The sequence below is a fragment of the Eutrigla gurnardus genome, assembly GCF_963514095.1.
Source record: "Eutrigla gurnardus genome assembly, chromosome: 11".
Lineage (NCBI taxonomy): Eukaryota > Metazoa > Chordata > Actinopteri > Perciformes > Triglidae > Eutrigla > Eutrigla gurnardus.
In genome coordinates, this window is record NC_139925.1 from 13,290,917 (window position 1) to 13,318,752 (window position 27,836).

General features: G+C 39.4%; 3 protein-coding genes across 3 annotated transcripts; 1 reads left to right on the forward strand and 2 right to left on the reverse strand.

Annotated features, from left to right (window-relative positions):
- Positions 1-67: 67 nt before the first annotated feature.
- Positions 68-1,597, reverse strand: LOC311020825 (CUB and zona pellucida-like domain-containing protein 1; the record flags this gene model as incomplete). Its single annotated transcript, XM_084021037.1, has 4 exons — positions 1,449-1,597; positions 1,209-1,369; positions 224-468; positions 68-105 (listed from the first exon to the last, which is right to left on the reverse strand). The coding sequence occupies exons 1-4, from the start codon at positions 1,590-1,592 to the stop codon at positions 68-70; spliced, it is 588 nt and encodes a 195-aa protein (XP_083877163.1). The 5' UTR covers positions 1,593-1,597.
- An 11,196-nt stretch (positions 1,598-12,793) lies between these two features.
- Positions 12,794-17,163, forward strand: agt (angiotensinogen). Its single transcript, XM_084020633.1, has 7 exons — positions 12,794-12,917; positions 14,200-14,645; positions 14,820-15,186; positions 15,439-15,563; positions 15,700-15,848; positions 16,324-16,480; positions 16,568-17,163. Exons 2-7 carry the CDS (start codon positions 14,238-14,240, stop codon positions 16,742-16,744), a joined length of 1,383 nt encoding a protein of 460 aa, XP_083876759.1. The 5' UTR covers positions 12,794-12,917; positions 14,200-14,237; the 3' UTR covers positions 16,745-17,163.
- A 1,054-nt stretch (positions 17,164-18,217) lies between these two features.
- cog2 (component of oligomeric golgi complex 2) lies at positions 18,218-26,744 on the reverse strand. The gene is made up of 18 exons (XM_084020647.1): positions 26,600-26,744; positions 26,080-26,241; positions 25,910-25,975; positions 25,741-25,821; positions 25,351-25,454; positions 24,929-25,037; positions 24,486-24,665; positions 24,244-24,368; positions 23,795-23,921; positions 23,556-23,695; positions 23,094-23,155; positions 22,863-23,014; positions 22,525-22,710; positions 22,351-22,423; positions 21,824-21,966; positions 20,618-20,757; positions 19,212-19,395; positions 18,218-19,034 (listed from the first exon to the last, which is right to left on the reverse strand). Exons 1-18 carry the CDS (start codon positions 26,654-26,656, stop codon positions 18,936-18,938), a joined length of 2,190 nt encoding a protein of 729 aa, XP_083876773.1. The 5' UTR covers positions 26,657-26,744; the 3' UTR covers positions 18,218-18,935.
- Between the last annotated feature and the right edge of the window lie 1,092 nt (positions 26,745-27,836).

The window sequence follows — 27,836 nt, forward strand, 5'->3', positions numbered from 1 at the left end:
TAATTCAGTGACAGAATGGACAGATTGAGCTGTCATGAAGATGATTGAAGCTCATTGCAGAGTCGCGTCAGGCCTTGTCCTGCTCAGGAGTCTCCTTTTCAGGGTCTGTTGAAGAGAAATGGTGAAATGTGTTTTTATTGTTTTCTTGAGATCCTGAGATCTCTTACGGCTGACCGAATACATTTCTTTAGTTGATCCACTGAAGGAACAAATGGCCACAGACCTTTGAGTTGGATTGGACCCATGACCAGAGTGTGGCTGTCATGTTCTGATCCCAAGTCTCTGGCTGCACGTCTGCTGCAGCCGCGGCGGCAGCGAGAATTGTAGTCCGAACTTTGGCATATCAGGACCTTGCATTGGATGTACACCGACTCTGTTGCTCGCAGGAACTGGAAGGCCCTAAACCTGAAGCGGGCATAGTCACGGGTGCCACTGTTGTAGGCATAGTAGGAGTTGTCCATAGCACAGCTAAAGGTGAAACAAAGACAGAGTTACTGGAAGATACTATGAATATGTGAGTTTTACAGAAGAGCAAGGGCATGTAATCACCAAGTAATTCATTTTTGTATTATTTGAAAGTGGTAAAGAGAAGTGTTCAGACCCAATACTTACTTAAAATACCAATACCGCATGTACAAATACTCCATTAGTTGTAAGAGTCCCACATTCAAAAATTGAAGTACTAAAGCAAAACTGTACTAATATATCAAAACTAAAAGCTCATTATGCAGAAATATAACATCATGTGTTACATCATCAGATTTTTAATACTGATGCATCAATGCGTAAATAAATGTTACTGTATATGCATATGTATTTTAATGATTTCATATACAGTTGGGTAGTTTAGTCCAGTGGTTCAAATTGAAATGTGTTACTTTCCGTTGATCTCCTTGAAACAGGTCGTAATTATTTAGGTTGAAAATTGAACATTTGTTTTCGGCGGCACCAAGTACAAATGCTAGTAAGCAAATGCTTAATGTGTGTTCTGATGATGTGAGGGTCCTTGGAAAATGTTCTCCCCTTTTAAAGGCTCCCTGGCTCCAAAAAGTTTAACTTACCATAATACAGTTCTTCAGTAAAAGTACTTGTTACTTTCTGTTTGATGATATTCATGTTTCAGAATGAACCAAACTAATCTGCCTGTTCTAACTGTTCTTAACAGCAGCTAGCTCAAACGGCACTGAAGCAAAGCACACTCCACTTACCCGTTGCGGACCAGGTAGTAAGCTCTGGACTGGAAATCATAGGGCGATGGTGAGGTCACACAGGTGTCAAGAAAGAGGACCAGGGAGCTGTCACTCATCCCCAGGTCCACTTGAACATACAAGTTCTGGTTGAGTGTCACCATGTATGGAACTTCAGACACCTGAGTGTAAAAGCAAAACATCCGCATGTTAAGTGAGTCTTTACCCAAAGGGATGTTCTGTACAAACGGCCGTACTCACCCTGTAGTAGAAGTTGCCGGACGTGTAGAAATCCATGCTGGTGTTGAATCTGCCTGTGCCTGTAATGGTACTGTTCTCATGATGACGCACCACATACAAAATCTGGGCTATGGATTCCGGGTCCATACGACAGGCCACGTTCATCTTCAGGTGAGACCGGTGCGTGATCTCTCCAGAGCCGGAGCCGGAGGTGTAGGCACGGAGAGAGTTGGTGTACACAAATCTGCCATTCTCAAACTGTTGAAAATAGAACACATTGGGAGAAATGGTCTCTCTCTCTCTCTCTCTCTCTCTCTCTCTCTCTCTCTCTCTCTCTCTCTCTCTCTCTCTCTCTCTCTCTCTCTCTCTCTCTCTCTCTCATTATAGTAATTTGTATCAGGAAGCGCTGTGTTGTTAATCTTTTACAGAAAGTGATGAGTTGTCTACCTTTCGAGTGTTGCCGCACTGGTTGATGGGGAAGTTGAAGGCCACCTCATAACTGGAAATGTAGGGTCTGCAGTGCGGGTCATTCAGGTACAGACTGTTTCCATCGTAGCCGAGAGAGTCCAGGTAAGACTTCTTGATTACAATGTTCATGTTGCCTGAGGAACAGTCCACTCGACCTGACAAAGATTGAATGTCATTCCAAGATATTTAGCCAGACTGAAATATCGCAACAACAGTTAAATGGGATTACCATGACTTTATCTACGGACATGTGTGGTCCCCAGAGGATGAAGCTTACTGGTTTTGGTGAGGTTGACATTTGTGGGTTTGAATTAAATGTTTTGACATCTTTGATCATCTGACATGCATGTCCCAATCAGTATGGAATTTGTAACACCATCATTAGGTCAAAATGTGCATTTGTCCAAATACCAAAACATGTTAAGCATTTCATATTAGAACGTTGTCACTGTGAGCATGTTAGCATTCTGATGTTCATAAAGCACTGCTGTGCCTAAATGCAGCCTCACAGAGTTGCTATTGTTAAGCTCATAGTCTTGCTACTACATTGAACACCTGGGAGGTCAGAGGACAAAAATAGAAAATAGGATGAACTATTCGGAAGGAGGTTAAATGTGATAGTGACTGTTTTGCACTTGGAGGAATCAAAAGGGATACATTAATGGATCTTAAATTATCCACAATACCAGCATTTGTATTAGACCCTCCCGCCATAATACTACCTGAGCTTGGTGGCAGAGTGCTCCTGAAGTCAGCATTGAACCCTCGGGCAACCACAGAACCATCAGTCCGGAAGACCACAGTCAAATAGTTGGAGGAGGAGTAGAAAGTAGACAGGCTATCGTTGCACACTTTCCCCAAATATCGTGAGTTAACTGACGGCCCATCATATACGGAAATATAGTCACAGCCACAGCAGTTCTCCAATCTGTTAAAAAAAAAAGATGATAAAAGCCATAAATTATTGACTTATTGAACCAAAAGTTCCAGTGTTTCCTCAATTTAGATCCTAATTCTCCAGTTAATAATGTTATTGTATGTTATTTCTTTCATCACATCATTTCTCTATCTGTAATTCAATGATGCTGCTCAGTTACACTTAAGGCACCCTGCCTTCACTCACTGCAGGTACAAGAATGACAGGAAGAGTCTTTGGTCACCCGCAGCCCTGAGCTGCCAAACACAGTAGGCGTTGTCGTAGTAGTGGTTGGGGTGGTTCGGGCTGGAGAAGGTACCAGAACCAAACAGAGAGCCTCCACAGGCGCCTCCTAAAGGTGGACAACATAACATAGAGTAAAGGAGCGAGACATTTCAGCAATCTCTCCCGCTAGCAAAATAAATGACGGGTCAGTTTAGTCCCAAATAGTTGTTCTACCTGTGACGGGAGGTCTCTGAGTAGTGTATTGGCAGTAACCTACACAATGGAGACAAAAATAACATTTAATCCTTTTGTTACAGCATAGATTATATTCTCAGCACAGCATTACAGTATCATTTGACTGATTGCTGGGTGCTGCAGAGGTTGTTAACAGTGTTGATTTGTTAAACTTGGCACTTACTGTAGTAGTCATGGCAACAGTTGCCATAGTATTGACAAGAGCTTGAGCAGGAACACCTTCCCAGGTCCCTGCCGCAGTTGTAACGACACGAGGGCCCAGCTGAGAGACAACATTTACTTTACTTTAAATGATGGTGAGGTGAAAACCAAAATAATTCCATTATACAAGAAATAAAGTATTCAATAACAATGATTTTGTGTGTGAGTATTTGAATATTCAATTTTGACAAGACTTTGTAATCTAAATGTCAATCTCATCTTAAATTGAATGAAAAAAAAGTATCATATATTACAAAATATGTTTCCAAAAAAATTGTTTAATACATTTACATACTATTTTAAGGAAATTATGTTTGAAATAAAACTTTAACAATGGTTCGGTGATGCTTTCAGATTGTAGCTAAATACAAAAATAATCTCTCCTGCTAGCAAAATAAATGACGGGTCAGTTTAGTCCCAAATAGTTGTTCTACCTGTGATGGGAGGTCTCTGAGTAGTGGCTTGGCAGTAACCTACACGACACAGAGGCAGAAATAACATTTAATCCTTTTGTTACAGCATAGATTATATTCTCAGCACAGCATTACAGTATAATTTGACTGATTGCTCCAACGAGAGAGCTGCAGAGGTTGTTAACAGTGTTGATTTGTTAGACTTGGTACTTACGGGTGTAGTCATAGCAACAGTTGCCGTTGTATCGACAAGAGCTTGAGCAGGAGCAGCTTCCCATGTGCCCGCCGCAGTTGTAACGACACGAGGCTGAGAGACAACATTTACTTTACTTTAAATGATGGTGAGGTGAAAACCAAAATAATTCCATTATACAAGAAATAAAGTATTCAATAACAATGATTTTGTGTGATACAGAGTATTTGAATATTCAATTTTGACAAGACTGTAATCTACATGTCAATCTCATCTTAAATTGAATGAAACAAAAGTATCATATATTACAAAATATGTTTCCAAAAAAATTGTTTAATACATTTACATACTATTTTAAGGAAATTATGTTTGAATTAAAACTTTAACAATGGTTCGATGATGCTTTCAGATTGTAGCTAAATACAAAAATAATCTCTCCTGCTAGCAAAATAAATGACGGGTCAGTTTAGTCCCAAATAGTTGTTCTACCTGTGACGGGAGGTCTCGTAGTGTATTGGCAGTAACCTACACAACAGACACAAAAATAACATTTAATCCTTTTGTTACAGCATAGATTATATTCTCAGCACAGCATTACAGTATAATTTGACTGATTGCACCAACGAGAGAGCTGCAGAGGTTGTTAACAGTGTTGATTTGTTAGACTTGGTACTTACGGTTGTAGTCATAGCAACAGTTGCCATAGTATTGACAAGAGCTTGAGCAGGAGCAGCTTCCCATGTGCCCGCCGCAGTTGTAACGACACGAGGGCCGGGCTGAGAGACAACATTTACTTTACTTTAAATGATGGTGAGGTGAAAACCAAAATAATTCCATTATACAAGAAATAAAGTATTCAATAACAACGATTTTGTGTGATACAGAGTATTTGAATATTCAATTTTGACAAGACTTTGTAATCTACATGTCAATTTCATCTTAAATTGAATGAAACAAAAGTATCATATATTACAAAATATGTTTACTAAAAAATAGTTTAATACATTTACATACTATTTTAAGGAAATTATATTTGAAATAAAACTTTAACAATGGTTCGATGATGCTTTCAGATTGTAGCTAAATACAAAAATAATCTCTCCTGCTAGCAAAATAAATGACGGGTCAGTTTAGTCCCAAATAGTTGTTCTACCTGTGACGGGAGGTCTCTGAGTAGTGGCTTGGCAGTAACCTACACGACACAGAGGCAGAAATAACATTTAATCCTTTTGTTACAGCATAGATTATATTCTCAGCACAGCATTACAGTATAATTTGACTGATTGCACCAGCAAGAGAACTGCAGAGGTTAACAGTGTTCATTTGTTAGACTTGGTACTTACGGGTGTAGTCATAGCAACAGTTGCCATAGTATCGACAAGAGCTTGAGCAGGAACACCTTCCCAGGTCCCTGCCGCAGTTGTAACGACACGAGGGCCCAGCTGAGAGACAACATTTACTTTACTTTAAATGATGGTGAGGTGAAAACCAAAATAATTCCATTATATAGGAAATAAAGTATTCAATAACAATGATTTTGTGTGATACAAAGTATTTGAATATTCAATTTTGACAAGACTGTAATCTACATGTCAATTTCATCTTAAATTGAATGAAACAACAGTATCATATATTACAAAATATGTTTACTAAAAAATAGTTTAATACATTTATACTACTTTAAGGAAATTATATTTGAAATAAAACTTTAACAATGGTTCAGTGATGCTTTCAGATTGTAGCTAAATACAAAAATAATCTCTCCTGCTAGCAAAATAAATGACGGGTCAGTTTAGTCCCAAATAGTTGTTCTACCTGTGATGGGAGGTCTCTGAGTAGTGGCTTGGCAGTAACCTACACGACACAGAGGCAGAAATAACATTTAATCCTTTTGTTACAGCATAGATTATATTCTCAGCACAGCATTACAGTATAATTTGACTGATTGCTCCAACGAGAGAGCTGCAGAGGTTGTTAACAGTGTTGATTTGTTAGACTTGGTACTTACGGGTGTAGTCATAGCAACAGTTGCCATAGTATCGACAAGAGCTTGAGCAGGAGCAGTTTCCCAGGTCCCGGCCGCAGTTGTAACGACACGAGGCTGAGAGACAACATTTACTTTACTTTAAATGATGGTGAGGTGAAAACCAAAATAATTCCATTATATAGGAAATAAAGTATTAAATAAAAATGATTTTGTGTGATACAGAGTATTTGAATATTCAATTTTGACAAGATTTTGTAATCTACATGTCAATCTCATTTTAAATTTAATGAAACAATAGTATCATATATTACAACATATGTTTACTAAAAAATCGTTTAACACATTTACATATTATTTTAAGGAAATTATGTTTGAAATAACACTTTAACAATGGTTCGATGATGCTTTCAGATTGTAGCTAAATACAAAAATAATCTCTCCTGCTAGCAAAATAAATGACGGGTCAGTTTAGTCCCAAATAGTCGTATAGTTGAGAGGTTTTCATACCTGCGGTTGGTCTTTGAGTAGTTGGCAGGCAGGTAGCTACATGATGGGGAATAGAGAATAAAATGCTATAATATGTTGCCCATTATTATTATTTCATGTAGCCGATGCTTTTCTCCAAAGTGACTTCCAGTAAGTACAATCAACCATCAGGGTAGAAACCCAGAAGAGCTGAACACCTACACCTCTTCTTACTGTGTCAAAACAAACATGATACACCTGTTCTTTATTCTGCAACTGTAAAACAGAAAGTATTGTGATCCCACCGTGTCCATATAAGCACTGCAGGACTGAATCTTTCAGAAGGAGAGGGATGCAATACCTGTGGATGCTATTGATGTGTTCGACTTGGCACTTACTGTAGTAGTCATAGCAACAGTTGCCATAGTATTGACAAGAGCTTGTGCAGGAGCAGCTTCCCATGTGCCCGCCACAGTTGTTATAACACGAGGGCCGTGCTGTAAGACACCACAGTAAAGGAAGTGACACACATCAAATACTTCAAGGTAAATGAGCTGCAGCTTGAAGGGTCGTTCTACCTGTGATGGGAGGTCTCTGAGTAGTGGCTTGGCAGTAACCTACACGACACAGAGGCAGAAATAACATTTAATCCTTTTGTTACAGCATAGATTATATTCTCAGCACAGCATTACAGTATAATTTGACGGACTGATTGCTCCAACGAGAGAGCTGCAGAGGTTGTTAACAGTGTTGATTTGTTAGACTTGGTACTTACGGGTGTAGTCATGGCAACAGTTGCCATAGTATTGACAAGAGCTTGAGCAGGAGCAGCTTCCCATGTACCCGCCGCAGTTGTAACGACACGAGGGCCCAGCTGAGAGACAACATTTACTTTAGAGCAAGATTATTTCAAATGAAGATTTTCATGGAATCTTTCCTGAGAGAATAAATTTACCTGTTTCTGTTGATGGTGTAGTTGTGGATGAGCAGTAAACTGTATGAAAGAGAGATTAGATTATGTTGATCAAATCTAGAACCTAACCTCCCTATTTGTACGCTTTCTCTTATTCTACTCAGCAAAGACCATTTTAAAGCTACAGCCTGGTCTTAAGCCTGTGTAAAACAAATTTAGATATTTAACCTAAATAAAGGTAGCAATACTACAATGTAAAAATACTCTATTACAAGTAAAAATATTGCATTCATAATCACGTTGAAGTAAAAATCCACAAGTATTAACGTAAAATGCACTTATATTGTCATAATACATTATTGTTAATACTGAGGCATCAATACATCAGCGTTTGATTGTTGTAGTTGGCTGATACTTTACAATACTTTATATACAGTTACATCTAGTCTTGTGGTTTCCAACCTAGGGGACATTACTCTATTAATATTCTCTAGAATACTTTTATCTATACCAAGCTTATGAACTAAACATAAAAACTGACTAGTAACTATAGCTGTCACATACATGTATTGGAGTTAATAGTGCAATTATTCTCTCAATAGTGTGATTATGTATACCGTATTTAAGTCAATGTACCCAGCTACTTTCCTTCCCTGCTTACCTTCATAGTCTGGACAACAGTTCCCATTGTATCTACAGATTGAAGAGCAAGAGCAGTTTCCAACCGAGTAGCTACAGCTGTTTCTGCAGGAATTTCCACTTACTGAAAGAACCCACAAAACAAGTTACCATGACTGAAAACACACAGCTTAGATCCCTCTCTATATTTATAGGAGCCCCACACTGCACCCAGTGCCCACTTGCCGTTTTATTTATTTAAGAAAAAAAAAAAATTCATCACAGAAATGGTGTAACACGATTGAATTACCCCCCTCGGCCAAAAATAAGAATCTAGATGACAAACTGAAAATTATAAAAATAAACTGTTTATTTATATATAGAGCAAAAAAAAAAAAAAGCAGACACTGTCTGTCTGTATAATGATATTAATGATTTCATATACAGCAAACGTAATGTAGCGTAGGCACATAGACTAAATGCACTGGCCAGCCAGTCTAGGAATGTAGAATTCAGTATTTAAATCTGCAAAGTGAGTGGTAGGCCGTTGTAGGTTTGTGGGAGGAGCCTCTGCAGGGGGGCCCCGGATAATTGAGCTACACCACTGCATTTAATGCAACTTGTTGTTGTGTTTTAATACTATGTGCCTTTTTTAACAAAAGACATCTGCACTGTCACAGTAGGAAAACCACAGTTATAAATAATAAAATAAACAAATTCCATTTAGCTGCTTTGGTTTCAGGCTGGTATTTTGCATGCTGGAGCTCTTAGTGGGACACCAGGCTTACTGTTACAAGTCGACATGTTGGCTGTGGAAAAAACGTCTACTGAAATCATTAAAAAGAGTACATTACACATACGCAAACATCTTTGTCGTAATCAATGTGACTTACCTCTAACATAGTAGTAAGCATGAAATCCTTGGAGGTTAACACTACCATCACTCCTGAAGCGCACAGTCAAAGAAGTGCCGGTGGAGAAGAAGGTGGTGGTGGTGTTGTGTGAGCCACACACCTTCCCCAAAAGCCTGTTATGGATACTGGGGCCATCAAAGACGTAAATGAAATCGTAACCACAACCTGCCATGTACTCGATGCTGCGAAGGACAACAATAACAACAGATGTATGGATTTAAAACTACGACGATACAGCAACAGAATTCAGTGATCCCAAGACGTCCTGCATATGCAGGGCAGGTGCTTACTTTACAAACGGGAAGTCCAGCTGCACAGTTCCATTGCTCGGTGTGATGTACCATATACAGTCTGAGTGAACTGGGTATGGGTTTGGAAAGTTGGGGCTGGCAAAAGTACCCATACTGTCAAATAAGTTGCCACCACAGTGTACACCTGAAGCAACACAGGATAATGAAGACTTAAAAAGAATGGAAACATAATGATGGCGAGGGGAAAACCAAACAAACTCCATTATACAAGTTAGAAATGTAGTATTATATAATAACAATCGTGTGATACAGAGAATTTGAATATTCAATGTTGACTTGACTTTGTAATCTACAATCTCAACTTCAATTCAATGAAATAATAGTCTCATATATTACCAAATATGTTTACTAATCCTTTTATACATTTATATACTACTTGAAGGTATGGGAATTATATTATAATTAGAAATAAACTTTAACAAAGATTTTGTGATGCTTTCAGATTGGAGTTAAATACAAAAAAGTATTTCACACGGACGTCAGCACTTATTTAGATATCACTTATTTTACCTGGTACAGCAGAATCCATTACACCATATGTTGCATCAACTGATGGTTTTAAAACACACACACACACACACACACACACACACACACACACACACACACACACACACACACACACACACACACACACACACACACACACACACACAAGAAGAAAGACAAAAGGTAAATATCAATACATTATGTGACTCAGATCAAAAGACACCCGTTCATTATCCCGATAAGACCTTTCCACTTTTAATATGCATACATTTTCAATGTGTGCAAGACAATAAGAACTAAACCGTACGCCTACATGTAGTTAGATTATTTAATTTTTTATTTTAGTAGTAGTTTTATACCTGAAACGGATGTTTTGGGGTTCATTTCCTCAGTCGTGCCACCTGATGCATTATGAGAAAAAGAAACAAAAGGTCAGAATACATAAGCCACTTACACCAGAGACCGCACGAGTAACAAAAGCCAAAAATCCTGCCAAAAACCCATAATCCAACTAACATTATAACAAAAATATGGACAATACCTTGCACTCCATGTGAGGCGATCACACTGCAGAGAACCAAGAGAGTCCACATGGCAAATTTGTTCACCTTCCAACCTGCTTTAGATGCTGAACATTGCAGCTTATATAGTCAGACACTTTGATGCAACGCCCATAAAGTTTATGATGCCACCAGCAGTGATGGTAATAGATCACTCACTTATATTTCTGCATGAGAAAACCCACACTTGGTTAACTATCATAAAGCCGACACGAAGATTGTTTACCTCTTTAGCTTCAGGATGTATTTTAAGATGTTTGCTAGATGTCTGAACTTCAAGAGGGTTTTTTGGGAACTTGCAAATGTGCAGATAATAAAATGTCCATTAAAATGATCTTGCATAATGAAACTGACTTCTGCTACAGTAATTGAATGTTGTCACCACAAGAATCCTGCTCCAACAGTTGCATTGTTTTTTTGTTGTTGTTGGTTTTTTTTACAATAAATGAGCGCTGAACATTTGTACATTAATAATACAATAATTATAATACTGGTGCAGTTTCATGTAATTTAAATCCTGGAAAACTTACAATAACTTACAGTAACTCATTATTATACAATCAGATCAATGTAGCTGAAGATTCACATATTCTTCACATTGAAATATAATGTCACAGTTATTAGCCGTGCAAAATGATGTCGAGACTGAAATACTAACTGTTTGATTGGTTACCATGCCGTTTTTAAAGGACATTCTTGGTATCCAGAAGATGAATCCTATTGATTTTGGTGACTTTGATCACCTTTTCATCATAAGAAGGTTGACGTTGTGTTTTCAACAGAATATTTTCACAACCCTGGATGTAGGATTTAAATTAATGTGTTTAGTGCTAATTAACAAATGCAAGCCAGCTACACAACATGGTAAACATTATACCTGCTAAACATCAGCATGTTATCATTTTCATGATAAGCATGTTAGCTTGTTGATATCAGCAGTTAGCTCAAAGTACTGTTTCTTTTTTTTAAGTTTAGCCTCACGGAGCCATTAGCATATTTACGGGAAGTCAGGTCTTTGTATTGGCATATACTGACAAATTCAATTGTATTTCATACTGTACATGTTTTAATATTACTGTCATCTGTGATAGTAAATTGTTCAAGGATAATATGAGCTGCCTTAGCAAATAGCATTGTCATAACTCTTTGAAGCCAAATCCAAAACCAAATGTTTGTTAATGTTTAGTTCTTCTTTAAATGAGGAATATCGGACAAATCAATGTCAAAAACACGTTTACTCTTACATGTTGTTTAAAGTATCAGCATAAAGGACACTGTTTGCTGGTTTGGAATTAGTTGATAAGAGACCCGAAAAGACATATAATTGTTAGCATTATTATTTTTACATTACACAGTTAGACCGAATGGTATCTGAAAGCACTCATCTGTCAGTGAAAGTTATTCATTTTTGCTTTATAGACTCTTGACTTCCTGTTGTCAATGATTATTACTGGAACGTTTATAAAAGATAAAGGCAGGACTGTAAAACACTTTCTGGTGAGAAAGTCTAGTGTACCCGCCCTGTTGAATCAGGTGTGTGTGTGAAGGATTTACCTCATTGCAGTCACGGACCTTTAATATATGACCGACATCCCTTAATAAACTTGTTAACCTGGACTATAAAGAACTTTTGAAAGGTGTTGGCACTTTTCCAGGGACATGTTTGGCTCTCTAAATCCTGTAGTAGCTTTTAACAGTTTAACATGACGGAAAAGAAAGGATAAGACCTGTCTTATCATTAAGACAGGAAAATCAACCAATACGGTTGATTTATCAGACATCATATATCATTATTCATTTAAAACATGGGAGGTCTATAGAATCTGGTTTATTGAGCGTTGTTGTAATTTTATATTAAAAAGTACATTTGCAGTTGTGACATGGAATATTATAACAGAACTCATGAGAAAGTGTGTAGAGATGAAGAAAGATAACGTGTAACATTAATTGCAGGATAATATGATTCACCTGGAAATTCACTTCTGTCCTCTCTTTTTTTCATTCTATAGATTTCAATGAGTCAGGTTTGAGACGTGTTTACTTGATGCTTGTTCAATCCCAGGGTTGCGTAAAAATGTCAAAGAACACACACAATGAATCAAGAGCACAGCTCCCTCTTCACAAATAAACATCCCCAAAATATGGTGACATTTCAGTGAGTCAGTCTCGAACACAAACAACCCCGGCTGTCCCTCCGCACCCCGGCTCGTCCTTTGTGGAAGACGAACTCTCCTTTCACCCCCTCCAGGATGTGCTTGCATCACCCTCCTAAAGTCAACACGGAGAGGGACATTGGGTGGTCTCTCTCTCTCTCTCTCTCTCTCTCTCTCTCTCTCTCTCTCTCTCTCTCTCTCTCTCTCTCTCTCTCTCTCTCTATGTCAGACCTCTTTATCTATTGCAGTAGCACGTCAGTACAAAGCGGGGTGTAAGTCATGACAGCAGAGCCCCTGACTCAATGCTGCTTTGGTTAATCAGTAACGACTGGCCGGCTGGGTTAAATTCAGGGAGCAGAGGAGCCAGGACCTCACTCAGCACCGCACTCAGCAGCAGCCGACACACACGGTAAGAGCAGACTTTGTCTATGGAGTTATCTTTTAATTGTGCAAACAAACTGAGTCTTACAGCTGATGGGACTAATCCATTGTGTTCTTCCAAACCAAAACATAATGCTCTAAAAGTTCTCAAACTGCCTCTCTGACAAACCATTTAGTTTCATTTGGGTTTTATCTGCTTTGTTACATTAAACAGACTTGAACAGTCTGAAACAGACAAGAGTATAATGAAGAAGATCAAGTTAAAAAAAAGTATTCTAGGCGGAAGCGTCTGTGATAATGAATCAGGCATGTTTTTTGACCTCTGTCATCAAGTCAGCGGGTACGCAGGTGGGTTGGTTGTGTATTAGACCGCTTGAGTGCATTGGTTTTATTGATAAGGGACCAAGGCCATGTCCTGTGGTGCATTTACAAATAGAGGAAAATCTAGTGTTTGCTCACCTCTTTCAAGAGTCCATCAGTCCACATTTCTGCACGTTCACCTTAAAGGATAAAGTCCTATTTTTGCACCAGAGCACTTACCCAAGTTACTCTCCTCTACAGACATCCAGGTTAACGCATTCAAATGTGTTCATGATGGAGAAAAGTCAGTTAAATGGTAGTACTGTTTATATTTCAGTTTTACTCTGCATTCATTAGGAGCTCCAGCAACACAATTGAAATGAGAAAGTGTGAAATATGTCATTGAACTTGTTGATTACTTTTAATGTTATACTTTGTGTTTTTTGTCACATATCTATTTATTAATTCTAGATCATGTGTGTATTTGCACAGTTATTACAACATTAATTCAGCCAATCCATTCGGATCATCTTTTCCAATCACAACAGTTTTGTCTCCATATCTGATGACAATTTGGTCCGATGCCTTCATGAGCAGTCTCAGTGTGTGTCCCCGATCTAAACGCTGCTTTAACAGGATCCAAACAACATGATCTAAATGAAACATTTATCATTTCAGACGCACATAGATGCGTCTTCATTATCTACGCGACCTCTGTTACAGAGGCTAAGGCCTGCTCTCATTCACTGACCAGCAGGAGAGAGGACACACAAAGACCATTCAATCCATCACTGACATGCCGCTTTATGTCCAATGTTCCTGCCAGCCAATCCTGTCTGTGACTAAAAAACCAGATCCAGCCAGATTTCTGATGAGAATCACACTCATAGTGATGTAGCATTCACAGCCTCCCCAATCCTACGTTCTCACTAAGACTCAATAGGGCAGTTGATGGATTGATTTCCTCGAGGTAATTCGCTGTAAACTCAAATAGCTGTCTCCCTCCACAGAAGGAATCATTTTAAAGGGACTACCAACACAAGGTAAAATGCGGTCGCCTCTTCTAGCCCTCCTGTTCTGCTGCTACCTCTCAAGAAGCCAAGCCAACCGTGTCTACGTCCACCCCTTCCACCTCTTCGCTGCCAAGAATGTCAGCTGTGAGACCCTGCAGACACAGACGGCCAAGCCCCTGGAGACGCTTCCTGTGGACCCCCTTGATATTGAAGTCCTCACACCAGACCTCAGGGACCCATTGAAAGTAGACGCACAGAGGCAGAACATCACAGAGAGGACGGCGGTCCTGGCGGAGCTGTTGAACACTCTGGGCTTGAGGATGTACCAGGCTGTCAGCAGGAAGCAGCGCAGCAGCAACACCCTCCTCTCTCCGGTCAACACCTATGGGTCCCTCGTCACCTTGTGCATGGGGGCTTCCAAGAAGACGGCAAGCTCATACCAGGTCTTTGCTTTTGATATTTCTCACTGTAGAGATAGTCCAAAAGGGTTTTATGCAAGCAGAACTAGCTGATCCTTTACTATTTGATGATGAATGATTTGATTAGGGCCCTAACCATTTGTCTGATAACAAGGTCTTGTACGTTTACTCAAAGAAGTTTCACTCTTTTCCTTCTAGCTTCTACTGAGCCTGAGCAGTGACACCGACCGAGAGGACTGTGTGTCCTTAGTTGACGGACACAAGGTTCTCAAGACCCTGCAGAGCATTAATTCTTTGGTAGATGACGGACCCAAAGATGAAATCACCACCCAGGTCTGGACTTTCATTCGCCAGGACGCACAGCTGTCAGAGGACATTATTCAAGGCACACAGGACTTCTCGGACACGTCGTTCACTCGCGGTGTGGACTTCTCCAAACCAGAGGAGGCTGAGCAGTTGGTGAACAGCTTTGTGGAGAAGACGTCGGCCGGGAGGTTAAAGGGCATCTTCAAAGATCTGAACTCCAGCAGCGACCTTTTGTTTGTTTCTTCCTTCAACTTCCAAGGTCTGTTTCTTCTTCCTCTCTGTTAAATCTATTTTACAGAATGCATAGATTATAATATTAAATACCCCAGAAGCACTGATGACTACAGTCAGAGTTGCAGAAATAGTAGTCCATCTCCCATACAGTATCCTATACATGTGCCGGTCAAACTTAGATTTGTGGAGTTGACCCAGCTGCTGATAATACTGATTTCTGCGGACTACTGAACCTCCTTGCCGTACCTGATTGTGGTCTTTGGTCGTGTCTGATTAGGAAACTGGAGGACAGCTTTTCAACCAGAGAATACCTCCTTGCAGGAGTTTCATGTGGATGAAACAACCACAGTGATGGCTCCACTGATGACCCACACGGGTCAGTACCACTACCTGAATGATAAGGTAAGTCTAAGTTCAGGATATTTTTCTGCCTCATTTGTGGTGCTTCTGCTCACCACATATGTGCAGCTGCAAAATATGAAAAAGTACTTGGGTGAGAAATGATCCGTAAACTATTTTCTTTTTTGTCAACATGAAGTTACGGCGGTGCACAGTTGTGAAGCTGTCTTTGAGCAAACGGTCTTACATGTTGCTGGTCCTGCCTCATGAAGGGGCCAGCCTGCATGACATTGAGTCTAAGCTGCTAACTGACGTCATGTCCGTCTGGCACCAGAGCCTCCAGCAAGGGTGAGTATTGTGCTTTTGTAAAACCCCAACATCACCTAGCGTCACCTCCAACTTCTTGATGATGAAGCTGATGGACTAAAAAATCCGAAGCAACTTTTCGTATTGAATAGCTCCTTGAACAATTAGGTGATTGTGTGCGATGACAGCTTATTGCATGATACATGTGTAATAGTTTCAATTCCGGTTTCAGAAATCACAATCAGAAACCGTTTATTGCCAAAAAAGTTTGGGCATACAAGGAATTTTTGGGGCGTGTTTTGGTGAATCGGGATAAATACAGTGCAAAAGACAAGAGGCATAATGCAAAATAGAAAATTAAAAATATTTAATTTAAGTGCCATTTTATTGGCTTCGAGTTGAAGAAAAAGAACTTAAAGCCAATGCAGCAGATGTCTATCATCAATAATGAATCATGGTGTCAGTGTAGAGCAGTTTGAATACTTTTCACTTCAAACCCTTCTTTCCATCCACCCAGTCTGTTGGAGCTGTCTCTCCCGAGGTTCTCCATGTCTTCTGAGACTGATCTACGTGAGCTGCTGGCCAGCATGGATCCAGAAATTGAGGCCAAGCTGTTGGGCTCTCAGGCTGAGTTCAGCCAACTCAGCAACACCAAACCATTCACTATAGATAAGGTGAAGTAGATGAGTGGGAATCTGGTCATAATAGAAGACTCACTTTGTTTACGTGCATCATTAACAGATCTCTCTGTGTCCTCTCAGGCGCTCAACAAGGTGTTGTTTGAGATGTCAGAGGAAGGCTCAGAACCTCAGGACAAGGTCCAAGAAGAAGGCGTCCCTCTGAAGCTGTCCTTCAACCGGCCGTTCTTCTTTTCTGTCATAGAGGGAGATTCTAACGCCATCTTCATGCTGGGCAAGATTGTAAATCCTACACTGTAAAGTTATATAGTACTTAAAAAGTAATTAGATCATACCCTTGTTTACCAGCTGAAATAATGCCCACACGGTATTTAAGGAATGAAGCACAACCTTGCTCAAGAAGGATCTATCAATATTCAGCAGTGTTATCTTTCACCACCTCACTGATCTCTCCACAAACTCAGGAGTCACTGGGGATCCCTGTCTCAGTATTTATGAAAAGCTGTTAGATGAGTTGTTTTCAAGCAGCCTGTTAAAATCCTAATTGTTTTTCTGGCAAATTTATCATAGCAGAGTTCTGTATAGTATTTTTCAGTTGAGTAGGTACAGTAACCACGATTCTCTTTGACAAATGACTAATACGTTGTATATTGTAACTAAGAGTTTATTTTTGTTTTGTTACGATTTTTGATTGCTGAAATAAAACACTTGTATCCCAATATACTTTATATGTCATTGTTTTTCATCAGTAATTCAGACTGTCATTAGCATGTCAATGCTTCAAATGAGTATCAATATTTATATATAATAATAGTATATATAATTTTTTTTTATTAAAATAATTAGATTGTTCTAGAAGTAATTTGAAGCTTCTAGCTCCTTCTGTCTATGAAATATGGATATTCTTTTGGGTAGTGTCCATGGGCGGTTTTTGTTTTTGTTTTTTTGCCAGGAATGGTCCTTTCCACTCCCTGCCCTAAATATGTGTGTATATAGTGTACTTCTTCTGTGCCATTTATTTATTGAACTTTCTCTTGCACTACAGTAACTTTTTGACCGTCCTTTTCTCTGCTTTGAACTCCTCTGTGTCTCCCGTTTGGGCAAACACAACGACTCACGGTCAAGCGTAAATCAGGCTTTCCGATTGGCTGTAAAAGCCGCTACGGGAGCCAATACGAATGTCCGATGCATAAACGTAACTCTATACGTCACTAGCCAGATGGCGGATGAAAATAATGATCGATATACATAAACAAAACGGAGAAATGCGTCACGGAGACGAGGAGACATCTAGTCACATCTTTACAACTTTACGCATTTGTTTTGTTGTCAGAAATAAATCGCTCACATGGGCAAGCAGGGTACCGTTGTTTAGCCCCGTTTCTCTAGTTTAAGAGGCATGTTTCTAGCGCAAACCATTACGGAGTTATGAAGCTCTAAAGACAACATGATCTTTTGTAGCGTATACGCTACAATGGGTCTCAAAGGGTTAATTTAGCCAGCCCAAAAAAGGTTGAGGATGGCCCAGAACAATTATATAAAAAAATCTGCAGTCTATTAGTAATGTCACAACTTAATCAGTATTCAGATGAAAGATTAATACAAGTAGGCTATTCTTTTTCAATTGGGCATTCTCAGGGGAAACCTAGCAATCGTGTCCATGTCACGGAATCTCGCTGTCCGTGTATCTATCACGGAACCTCACTCACGGAATCTCGCTGTTGTTCCGTTGTCGCTGTCTATGTCACTGAAAACATAATGCAAAAACACACACTGCATCCAAAGTCCTTTATTCTTTTCCAGAATTAAATATGTTACTATTATACAACTTGATTTTCACAAAAATGTACACGTAACACACCAATAGACTAATTTATGTTCACAAAGTAGCAGAAAGTAGATGAGTATTGTTTGATTGACATTCTCATTTGATGATCCAGTCCCACTCATAGAGTTCCCAACAATAATGTACACCTTTATCAGGCACAACGCTGGCAGGCTCCTGTTGTTTAAATGTAAGTGCACTGTGGACTTGAAGGTGCAATGTGTTAGATCAGGCCAGAATTTTAGTGTAAATAAAATAAAATAACTATAGACCACATGAAGATAATAAGATAGCAGTGTTATTTTCACTGGTTCTCATAGTTTCAGCAGTTTGGATGAATTTTGCATATTATTGCCGTTTGTTAACAATTTTTTTATTTTTATTAATAACTGATGACTGTAAATTTAGATTGTTTGGATCAAGTAGTAGAGGTAAAATGCTGACCACTATTTCTTTGGAGCATCTGGATAAATGTTACACATTGCATCATTAAAGTCTGTATTTAATGGACATTTTTTTGTACAAAAAAGTTTTCAGTAGTGTCAGTTCTTCTTGTTATACATTCTTTTTAGGTATGATCATCGTCACCGCTACCAGGCCCTGACTTAAGCCTGTACTGGGACCAATGTTTATTTCCCTTCACACATCTTCAGGCAATGCAGCATTTTACTGGTTCTGTTCAGCAAGCTCTCTGGCCTCGTTCACCAGGTCCATCAGAGTGGAGAACATGGAGATATCACTTGGCTGAAGACCCATCTTCTGGATCTGAGACACACAACAGTACAGTGTAAGCGAGAATACAAAAATGAGTAGCAGTATACAAATTTAACAATATTTGTCTACAGTATATGTTTTTATACAAATGTGCATTGCTTTTCACATGTTTAAGTATTTATCTCCGCACGTCTGCATGTGTTAATGCACTGGTCAAACGCCACCTACCTGCTCCCCTAGATATTCTACATCCAGTGCCAGCTGAAGTCTGATCTTGCTGTCATCAGTTGGTCCACCGTTTGCTCCTGCCATGGTAGTTGTGCTCGCACCTTTTCTGGCTTGTTTCAGTCGCTTCAGACTCTCCTCCATCTTTCTCACTGAGCTCAGCACCTCTGAGATGGTCTCATAGTACCTGAACAAGATGGAAAATGAAAGACATAATATAGTATATCATAATAAAGTCATAATAGAGTATGTCATTGGATGTCAAACGATGAATATGTAAATATGTCATAAAAGATATAAATGTAATTATAAAGTCATGGAATAATATGTATGTCAGCAAAAAATTCTTTAAAAAATCATAGTATAGAATGTTAAGATTTTTTTTTTACAAAAATGTAATAAAAAGAAAAGTCACACTATAGAAAAACTACAAAAGAGTCAAAGCATAGTGTGTCAGAAAATTGTTGTAAACCAGTAACAAAAAAGTCATGAAAAATCATCGTAGAGTTTGTCATTGGATGTCATTCACAGGCCACACTATAGTATGCCCTAAAAAGGTTATAAAATATATTATTATATAGGGATGCAACAATAAATTTCAACTACGGTTTTTGGTTCTATTTCGGTACACATTTTGTGCATCAGGTGAAATAAAATAGCTATTTATATAAATGAAATATAAATATTTTTTTTATTTTTTAAATTTAAGTTGTTTTTTTTAACATTCAGAGAAATTATTGTTAAATAAAACAAATTTAAAAAATAATAAAAAAAATTTTTTAAAAAAGTGTTATGTTTGGCGTCTCCAACTTTCACTCAGTAACTGCATTGGTCAGTTTCTCTGCCAAGTGGGCGCTTGTACGGCTTTCATGCAGGGGAAGGGTTTGGAGTACTGCTCTTCATCTCATATTGTCATATTGTCAATGTCATATTTTATTGAGAACTGTTGCATCCCTGTAGTTTACTATGACATGACATTTTTAGGACAAACTATACAATGAAGTGTTCTGACTTTTTTTAATATGATACAATATTATTTAACATTTTCTTACGACATCCCATACTATTACCTTTTAATGACATTATACTAGGACTATTTGCTAACAAATATAGGACTTTTTCTGACTCTTTTCTTCTTCTTTTAAAATTATAATATTTGTTTAGTCATAAAAAGGGCATAGCACCATATGAAAATGAAAGTGTGAAACAAATTTTGTGGGTTGCAGCTAGAAAAATTATTAAAATGAAAAAAATACAACTGTCAGAAAGAAGTAGTCTTCAAATTATATTTGAAGACTACTTTATATAATTATTATTGAATAACGTATTCCGTACATGTCATGCACAGGCCATACTTCAACACTGGTAATGTATCTCGGTCTATTTATGCTTGCAGGCGAGTGTCTTACCGCTGTGTGCAGTCAGACAGTGCAACTCGCAGCCACTCCTTTGCTGTAGAGGGAGTGATCAGCCCCGTTGAGTCAGTCATCAACTGATGTAAGGGCCGTAAGGCGTTGTCCATGTAGGCGGATGCACGCACGGGCAGATCCTGAACACATCGTTATTAAAAATGTACATTTCAATATGTATATGTTGGTAGAACACTGAGTTTGAGGTTCAGTGAGGTTTGTACCCCATCTTGAGGAGTTGGATGGTATCCTGTCCAAACCGTTCTATCACAAATGTCACAAACCTCTTATATTTCTGTCCATTACATTGAAAACACACCAGACAGCAGCAAAGTGCGACTCGCCACAATACAAATAAATAATCAGATTATTTAACAGCAGATACTTCAAGGACTTGGATCACACTAACATGAAATAAAACTTAATCTGGACCGTCTTTAATGGTCACCTGTGTTTTCTGTGCTGTATGCTTTCAGTGTGTAAAGAATGAAATAATGAGCATGTTCAACAATAAATTCTTGATAAGAGTAAGTCCTGTAAGTGGACCTTGAATTTTCCTCAGTCAATTAAGAACAATTATGCTTCAAATAGAAGAACGCTATTTAAAGGGTGCTCAGTTTAATACTGAAGCAGTATTTACTTCATTAGTATGCTGTGTTAGAGCGAATAATAATGTCAAAATTAAATGTCATTCATGTATTATTATGCATAATAACTCAGTTTCAAGTTTCATCCAAGTCTGGCCGGTCAATGCATTTCAAAAGGTTAAGTCCTGGCCTTTAATAGAGAGGCTAAGTCAAACCCCTTCTGGTGGAACACCATGGGACCTTATTTCAGAAAAAATATGTATGGAGCTCAATGGCAAGAGACAAATAATGTTTTGGTCTCGTATAAATTGTGAGATGAATTATACATATGAAGTTTGTCCATTTAAAAGATATTTTGTGGTAGTAAGTGTAGTATAAGACTGTGAAAATTATTAATTAGAACGACTACACACTCAAAAGTAGTTGCTCTCTCTATTATATTATCTCCACCAGAAAGAAATGCATATATATAACACAGTTACGAGTGCATTACCCCTCCAGGTTCTGTCTAAATCAGACAAACAGTGCTCCAGTGTTTCCTCCAAGACATGCTATGAGAAAATATGATATGATGACATATAGGAGAAACATGTATGTGCGTGTTTGCAGCTTCACTGACCTTATTAGTCCTGCGGTAGAGTCGTGGAACCTCAGAAGCACTCTTTAGGAAGCGGCAAGAGCGTTCGGTCAGATGCTGGGTCATCCTGGTGTTCAGAGTGGGAATGCTACTTGACAGGCAAGTCTTGGAGTCCATTAGAGCATCTGACATAGAAGAGAGGACTAGTGAATGCATGGTCTGAGCTGACCTGATGCTGGGAACATTGAACAAGGAAGCCAAGACCCAAGGAATTATTTGATTGTGTGACTGAGAAGCACTCTTTGACGATGTCGTGCTCAAAACCCTGGGGGGACATGTGGGTGTGTAGTTACATTTAAAATGTCAGTGATCACTGGCATTTAGGTTTGCATTTACGTGTCTGTCTTGGTATGTTTTCCATAAAGAAGACCACAGCAGATATAGTGCAATAACCCATACCAATAAAAATAATCCTGCAAAGAGATTTGAAATTTCACAAATATTACAGTTTCTAAAGAAACACTCAATGGCACTACTGTCATGAAAAGCTAAAAGTACTTCCAACTTACCTTCCACAATAGCAAAGTTTTTGAATCCGACGGCTTCTAACCGTTGTCTGACCATCTCTGACAACTCTGCTATCTAAGAGAAAGATGAGCAAGTTGTCAGTGTGGAAACAATTAAGTGAAAAAAAAAATGTAATATGCCAAACACTGGAACTACATTTGGATTTTTTTGTGCACCTGCTCCTGCAACTTTTGGATGTCCGCAGCAATGTAGACCAGCTGTTTGGTGGACAGGGAGGCAGGACTCCCGCTCTCACTGCCGCCCTCATCCACTGACGTCCGGCTGGAGGTGGACGAGGCAGAGCTCGGCAGGGGCCTGGTTGGTTCTTTAGTCACTTCAGGGGTTGGAGTCTTAGTCAACACCTGTGCAGACACCGACCAAGAAGCCACAGAAACACGGCTATTAGTTTAATAGCTGTGTTTCCGGGTTCTTTGTATACTGCTTTGTTGGAATTCCAGCCCTTATAAATGATCTTCAAATATTAATAGTCCTCCTTAGATATATTAAAGGTTACCTCATCAAGAAACTTGGCATATCGTGCATAAAGCTGCAGTGTGAGCTTCCAGAAGCGATGGGCCAGAGGTGACAGGTAGACTTTGTCCGACCAACATTTCATTAGGCAGGACCACAACACCTCAGAGACCCGTAGGTGGTATACACTGCCAGCTGGACACGAAGATACAAAGTTACTGTGGGTGAATTATTAACAACACACTGACGCTCAAGGTAGAGAATAAATTCCTACCTGGGGCTGCCTCAAGTCCATCACTGATGGCGTTCTCCAGACACCCTGCTATTTCCTTGTACCTGGAAACATAAGGCAGACAATGATTTACTTATTTCACGCATCAGCTCTGACATGCTCATGACGTGAAACACCACTCTGAACGTTAGAAATTATGGATTTTCCAGAACGCTGAACTGTGCAGGTTGGTGTTGTGAAATGAGGTCAAAAGCCCTGATTTTTACAGTGTGTGCGTGTTTGTCAGAGCAGGAGAAAGTTGACAAACAGTGGACAACATCTCTACTTTTCACACAGATCAATAGCCATTCAGTCATGGTCCAGTGTCATGTTTGCTGGCTATGTTTAGCAATACGCTGACACACATTCTCAGTTTTGAATCTCGCTTCTTGTCATCATTCTGCATGAAACTCACACACCCATAAACACTTTTCCACATATAGATCGTATTGAGGTAATGCACACCGTAGCTGAAAGTAGACGGGCAGGTTCCACTTGTTGAGGAAGTTGGTATATGAGGGGTGGACTCTCAGTCTCTTCACACTGGCCTGTGAGCTGCACTGACGCTCAAACCTCCGCACAAACTCCATACTCGCGCTGTAACGCTACACAAACACACACAAACACACGTGAAACACTGAATTCTGCGACGCAAAACGCTCACTAAGTGAATGCATACACACACCGTGTCACTGTATCTGTACCTCAAAGAATACGTCGGGGTTTCCAGGGTTGAAGAGGTAGGCCAACCGCTCCTCTATCCCTTTGATCATCTCTGGCCAAACGGAGTTCACCAGGAAATCATAACCTGGTACTACGTCAGCTTTGTCACTGTGGAGAGAGGCGACATCAGCACAATACAAATATGCTATGGTATCCTCTACTTTGTTCACCACTCCAGCCTCATTTATTTTATGTACAAGGTTTAGGAGTAGTAGTGCAAGAAATGCTCAAATATGTTGGTAATTTTATTAATATATGAATAGAAAATAAAACAAACATGTGGTCAATATGCTTAATGCAACAGCCCACAGATGAAAGACGGTCATTTGCCTTTCTAATATAGGAAAGAGGATTTCTAAACAAACAAGAGAACAAAGAGTTGCTTGATCTATGCGTGCTTTGAATTTAATTTCCATGATAACATCAATACCTGGATATGGCTCCTCCAGTCACCTCTCTAAGCAGTCTACAGTGATGAGGAACGAACTCCAACAGTCTAGAGTACATCAACGCGAGACCATTCGGACTAGACTTCACCACTTCTTCTGTTATCACCTTAAAGAAAGAAAGGAGAGGCAAGGATATGCTGTCAACGTTATCGATTCATGTCTTCAAAAAGAGCAGAAGTTCCATTGGAACGACAGTATGTCAAAGAATGTGTAGTATGTTCACCTGATCCATGTATGGCTTAACCAGGACCTGTCCTACAAGGGCTTCAGCATCTCGAGTCTTGTCTATGGTGGCATACGTCCTGAGGCAGTGTCGCACCATGTCCACATTGGACGTTTGCAGCCCCTCGATCAGCACGCCCTCCAGAGACTGCTGCAGCATGGAGGTGATCCCTGCAATGCGCTGGCAGAGGACACAACCAACTACCATAAATATTCCAACGGCATATACTCCAACAAACACAGTCAACAAGTGACTCAAGAATCAATGTGGCAAATAGGATTAAATATTTGGAAAATATTTTTCTCTCCCTTACTGGGACTGCACATACGCTGATTGTCTTTGCCAATAAATTACAGGGCTGATGGATTGACTAATAAGCTGCCAGGCAGGCAAAATGACAGATTTATGTCAGATGTCTGACCGATAGGCCCGCTACCACTTACAGGTCTGACTTTGTCCAGAAGGGGCATGCCTTTGCTCTGTACAGCGTGGAACTGCAGTTGGTTGAATTCTGTAGCAATCCTCTCCAGGATCTGACCTGCTAATAAGGGACTGGACATACAAAGACAAACATGAAGTCAGACACAAAGGCATAGTGCTTACATGCCTGCAGTGATCAAGCTCAAACATTATGACACTGTGGTGTGCTCAATATTACTGAATAGAAATACAGCTTTTCACAAAGCAGCTCCAGCAGAACTAGCCTATCTAATTAATTGATTAATGGACAACCTTGTGATATGTGGTGAAGAAGAATGAAATGCAAATATAGAAACTGACATTATTTGGTAAATAACATGCTCATATTCAACTAAGTTATCTACCAAGGGATGCCAGTGGGTTTGTAAGCATGTCAGTTTCCCACCTGCTGGTTTCTAGAGAGCTGGACTCCTTGGGATTCTGTGAGTGGAGGATCTTTTCAATCTTCTCCACTGAGCGCACCACCTGAATCAGCCTCAATACACATACCTGTTGGGTGGGGTAATAACATATTCATAATTGAGATCGTCCCACAGAGCAGACAACTACTATTATTGTTATTTTCCACATGAAAAAGTAAAAAATAGTTTTACTATAAAGTCAATGAAAGATAAATAGGTCAAATATCTTTATGGCACAAAATACTTGTTGAACCAACATGAAGTTTAGAATTTGGCATGTCATGCCATAATAGACTGTCACGGAATATTGTTAAGGTGATGAATACAAAATATGATGAAATGATTAACTCAAATAGGAAGACAAGGAGCCAGACCTTTTTTTTCTGCAGATCTTCCTGTTTGGTTAGCTGGCTGTCTATAGCCAGAATCACTTCACTCACACAGGAACGCAGACTCTGCAATAGAGAGCAGCCAGAAACAAGTATGAACACTACGTGGCAGGAATTAATGAAGGCTTACAGTATACTTAATCAGAGCACATACCATAACCTCCTCTCGTAACTGTCCCAATGGCACAGAAAGCTGATTGAGAGCTTTGTCCATCCCCACCTGAGATGAATGAGAAGAGGTCTGAATTTTTGACAATACAAATATTTTGTGATAGAAGACATTTTACAGTCGAAGAAAAAACAACCACATCACTAACAACTGACCAGGTTGGTGGAGAGGTTGACGAAGTCGGCATAGTCCTTGTTGATGAGCTCCACCATGGCCGTTTTCAGCAGCTTATAGTAGAGCTCCAGGTCCTCCCTCATCTCCTCCAGTTGGACCTGCTTCCGACACTCCGACACAAATAGGTCAACGTCAAAGTCGTCCTGCAGGCAGAGAGACAACCAACAGCAAGATCACACAAACGAGAAGGAAACCGACACATTTATAGGACGGCCACGTAAACGATAACACTCAGTATTAAAAGCAGACATGGAGAGACATTCATCGAATCGTTCACTATTATGGTTTCCACCCGGTAACGTTGACGTGTCCCATGTCAACAACATTAGCTATGACAGTGATTGGAGTTTAAACGTGCATTAACTGTATTAATTATCTATATTCAATAACACAGTAAAAAGGTTTAAGAAACATGAGCATCCTGTATGAACAGCTATTAAGTGTCAACGAGCTAATATTAGCTAATGTTGTTTAGCCTACGCTGTCGTTAGCGTGTCTTACTTTCATAAAAACATCCTTGTCGAAGCACAAAGAATCGGGTCCCTTTGGTAGATTCATGTTGGATTAGAAAAGACGGACACAACATGCACGGGAAATGTTAGAAGCCTTCGGCTAGCTGCTGCAACCAGACTTCCGCAAACATGGCAAGAGCACCAACGAGGAAGAAGAGACAGCGAGGAGCACTGGAGAGGTTACATTAATACAACAGCGCCATCTGGAGGCAGATATGGGTAATACACTATGTCCAGGCGAGTGGGAAGATTGCCATCACCTAAATCTAGTAAAAATAGCTGCTTTGTAGATATAAAAGTCTAATGAAAACAAAGTTGCTTCTGATTCAATGAAGCGCTGATGATGTGTTCATTGCAGGATTACATGTTATATGCTATTATTTGGAATAGGTTGAATTATTTAGGTCCAACCTACAAATTACAAGTAACAATACCCTGAACATCCAAGTGTAAATTACCATTGGGACTGTCTTCTTTCATTTTTATTCATGGCTCGTGGTTGTTTGCTTTTGTTTCATTGAAGTTTTGAAAGTTCCTCACTGACCATGGAAAAACGGGTTTGTGCAGCTGTCATGGACGTTAAAATGTGCATTTGTCTAATTTGTCAATGACCTATAGCTCCTTTTAGCTTCAAAGTTGTCATTAAAAATGTATTCTTGGCCTTGGAAACTGTAGTTGACAAATCAATCAAATAAATCTAAGAATGTAAACATTTCCAGTCCCAGTGACCACTGGCAAACTCCATCTGAGAAGGAAGATCTGATTGGATCTCGGATTGTTTTTGTTTAATATGGAAACTGTGTGTGCGAAATTTGTATTATTTTAATTTGCAAATATGGGTGTAGACATTATAGCATTCTGACAAAGGACAAATGATATATTATGTTTATTTTGATTGCCTTTTAGGGTGTATTATGCTCCCCGTTTCTCTGTTCCATTCTAATATTATGTTACCATAAATCATCGACATTTTCTTTCCGCTTTTTCTACATTTTAGCTCCAGCAATTGGCATGAGCCGCTGGTCTATAAAACTGGATGAGAGAATGCATCTTATTGGATGGCCGGGCAGGGCTGCGGTGTCAGGTGATGCGGCGGCAGCCACTATACTCTCTATTTTCTCTCTTTGAGGATAAATCACTGGTCTCTCAACCCGGATGCTGTACCTCATCTATCCATAATTTTGCCCAGTGCGCAGCGCTGTGGGCAGAACGAGGGGACGGACATA